General features: G+C 43.0%; 1 protein-coding gene across 1 annotated transcript in view; it reads right to left on the bottom strand.

The window, feature by feature from the left end:
* The window catches only part of LOC111665724 (unconventional myosin-VIIa-like), a 16,448-nt gene that overhangs the window by 6,808 nt on the left and 6,963 nt on the right, over positions 1 to 2,677 (bottom strand). The window contains exons 2-3 of the mRNA XM_087177829.1: positions 1,671 to 1,784; positions 700 to 852 (exon numbers count right to left, since the gene is read on the bottom strand). Coding sequence (XP_087033955.1) covers positions 700 to 852; positions 1,671 to 1,784 — 267 coding nt within the window. The remainder of the gene's footprint in view (positions 1 to 699; positions 853 to 1,670; positions 1,785 to 2,677) is intronic.

Raw genomic sequence — 2,677 nt, 5'->3', positions numbered from 1 at the left:
GAACAACATGTTGAACCTTGAGGTGGATGAGCTACACCAGCAGAAGACCACGTCAGGTTCCACTTCCTGTCATCAAGACCAGAAACCTGAAGCTGCGGTGGACACAGACTCACCAACACTGGACGGTTGAAGACCTGGTCTGATGGATCTGGATTTGTGCTGAGGCAGCAGATGGTAGAGTCAGAGTTTGGCATCAACTGCTTGAATCCATAGACCCAGCCTGTCCTATGTCAACAGTCCAGGCTGTTTTCTTGTCTATCTGAGTATTATTGCTGACCGTGTACTTCCCTTAGCGGCCACAGGTCAACATCTTCTAATGGCTGCTTCCAGCAGGATAATGCTCCATGTCACAAATTAAAGTCATCTCAAACTGGTTTCATCGACGTGACAGTGAGTTCAGTGAACTTCAGTGCCACCCCCAGTCTCCAGACCTGAATCCAGCAGAACATCTTTGGGATGTGGTAGAACGGGAGATTGGCTGCATGAGTGTGCAGCTGACAAATTTGCAGAAATGACGTGACGCAATTATCACGTTGACATGGAGCAGAGTCTCAGAGGAATGTCTACAACTTCTAGAGGAATCCATGACATGAAGAACAAAGGCTGTTCTGAGAGCGAAGAGAGGAAGTACCCTAACTTGTTATCTGAATCTGAGTGAGAGAGACATGTTAATGCAGGTATAAATACAGCAATACTCACATATATGAGTTTTTCTCTGTATCTAATGAGCAGGTTACGAAGAATTCCAGCTTCATTGAGGTCTCCCAGGCGGATCATGTCTTCCACACCGTGGATAGAGGTGGGATGCATTGGCTTGATGTTGGTGGCATTCTGGGGGGAGATCCAGTGCTCCTGGAGGGGGAGGGGAGGTTATTGTGTTTTATAGAGGAAAACAGATCACACAGTTCAACTTCTGGAGTTTAAGTAAGTAACACAACAGTTTCATTATTGCAACATTCACTTGGCATTTATGTTGGAAAACATTATTTCTGGACCTCCAGTTTGAGTGCAATAGTTTAACCATTTAAAACCCCATAACTTCACTTAAACTCATCAGTAAGTGGACAACATAATTCCTACAAACCACAAATTACACAAATGTAGCAGACAAATCAAACAAGCAAAGCAACCGAGGCAAGGTACTAGCGAGTCAACATGGCAGCCAGTGCTAGCCCTCTGGAGGAGCAGCCGAAAGCCCCCTGTGCTGAATTCAACACTACCATCTCCCCACTGAAGCTGGGCCAGTCACCACGTCAAAACACATGCAGAGAAAGCAACTTGTGCTACACTGACAGATAGCCATGCTCACCTCCTAACCAAAGGTACTTTTGGCAGTTCTAGTGAACCGCTTATTGCTATTGTTAAATTTATTTTTGTTTAAGTTACAGACCAGTTCCAAAGCTTCTCAGCCGAGCATGAGTTACTGTAACTGCTCCACAGAAACGTGTGAATTTGTTATCTTAACTCACATAAAAAACATTGAAGCTTTTCATAAGATTAACAAGATTAACATAATATTAGCAACCCATCAGTCCCTGTTAGCTCATTCACTGCGCACTACATCATACATTATCAGTAGATTATGCTGCAGTGAGGAGTAAAATGATTTCATGGCGAGCATGATTTCAGCATCACATAAAAGAATAAAAACATTATGCTTCAGCACTTACATTTCCCTCATCATCCACCACCTGGATCTGTCCTGAGTCACAGAGTTTGACCACTGCACCGATCGGTACCTCAAACTCCCGACCCGTCTTCAAATCCAACCAGACATAGTCGCCCTGGAAAGAAATAAAGAATTAACACTGAAACCAGGATTAGGATTGGGATGAGAATGATAATCTATAAAAATCTGCGTCAGAAAGAGAATGAGAATTTTAAATCAGAGTCAGAATAACAACAATAAGCGCTGAGAATCACATGAGAAATCAGAGTCAGAAAGGAACGGTACCTTGATTACACCATCTACATGACTGTGATTTAAAAGTGCAGCAAGTTAACCGCTCAGAGTTTCTATTTTGAAGATGATCACACCCATGATTAGAACCCATATTTCTTTGTTTAAATAACTGAATCAGAACCATTTTCACACTGCACAAAGACAACGTTTAACCCAGTCTGAAGACATGAGAACCCCATTAACTTAAGTCAGACAGTGTGTTAAATAAGGCCTCGTCTCATCTTACTACAGTGAGCTGACCTTTACTCCCTTTACCATGTTTATTGAGGCTGTAACATTAAGACTCAGCAGGATTAGTAAATCAAATAAATGGTGCAGTCTGAAAAGGGTAAAATAAACGGTGTCCTGATCCAGGCAGACAGTCCGGCCCCGACTGGGAAAGAAAAAACACAAAACTTGTACCAGGAATTTGTCGAGGTGGACAGGGAGGACATCTAACCAGCGGACAGTCATTATGTATGAGAGGAGGGAGAGGGAAGGGTTAGTACAGAGAGATGTAACCCAAACTTTCACTTTGTGTAAGCCTGAAAAGTGTCTCTGCACCTGTGGTCAGTTACAGTGATCACCATTACATTCAAGTCACAGATTGGTGATGGTGGTTTAAGAAACCTACTGTATGCCACCTGAACCTATGGGTTTAAGGAACGGGAGATGGCACACTGATGCCATGATTAACAAAGAGACTAAGTACAACAATTTTGAACCAGTGAGCCG

This window comes from Seriola lalandi, unplaced genomic scaffold, assembly GCF_002814215.2.
Source record: "Seriola lalandi dorsalis isolate HSWRI2012SDOR001 ecotype SW California unplaced genomic scaffold, Sedor1 jcf7180002054657, whole genome shotgun sequence".
NCBI lineage: Eukaryota > Metazoa > Chordata > Actinopteri > Carangiformes > Carangidae > Seriola > Seriola lalandi.
The sequence above is the reverse complement of the archived record's forward strand: the minus strand, read 5'-3'. Positions and strand labels throughout refer to the sequence as shown.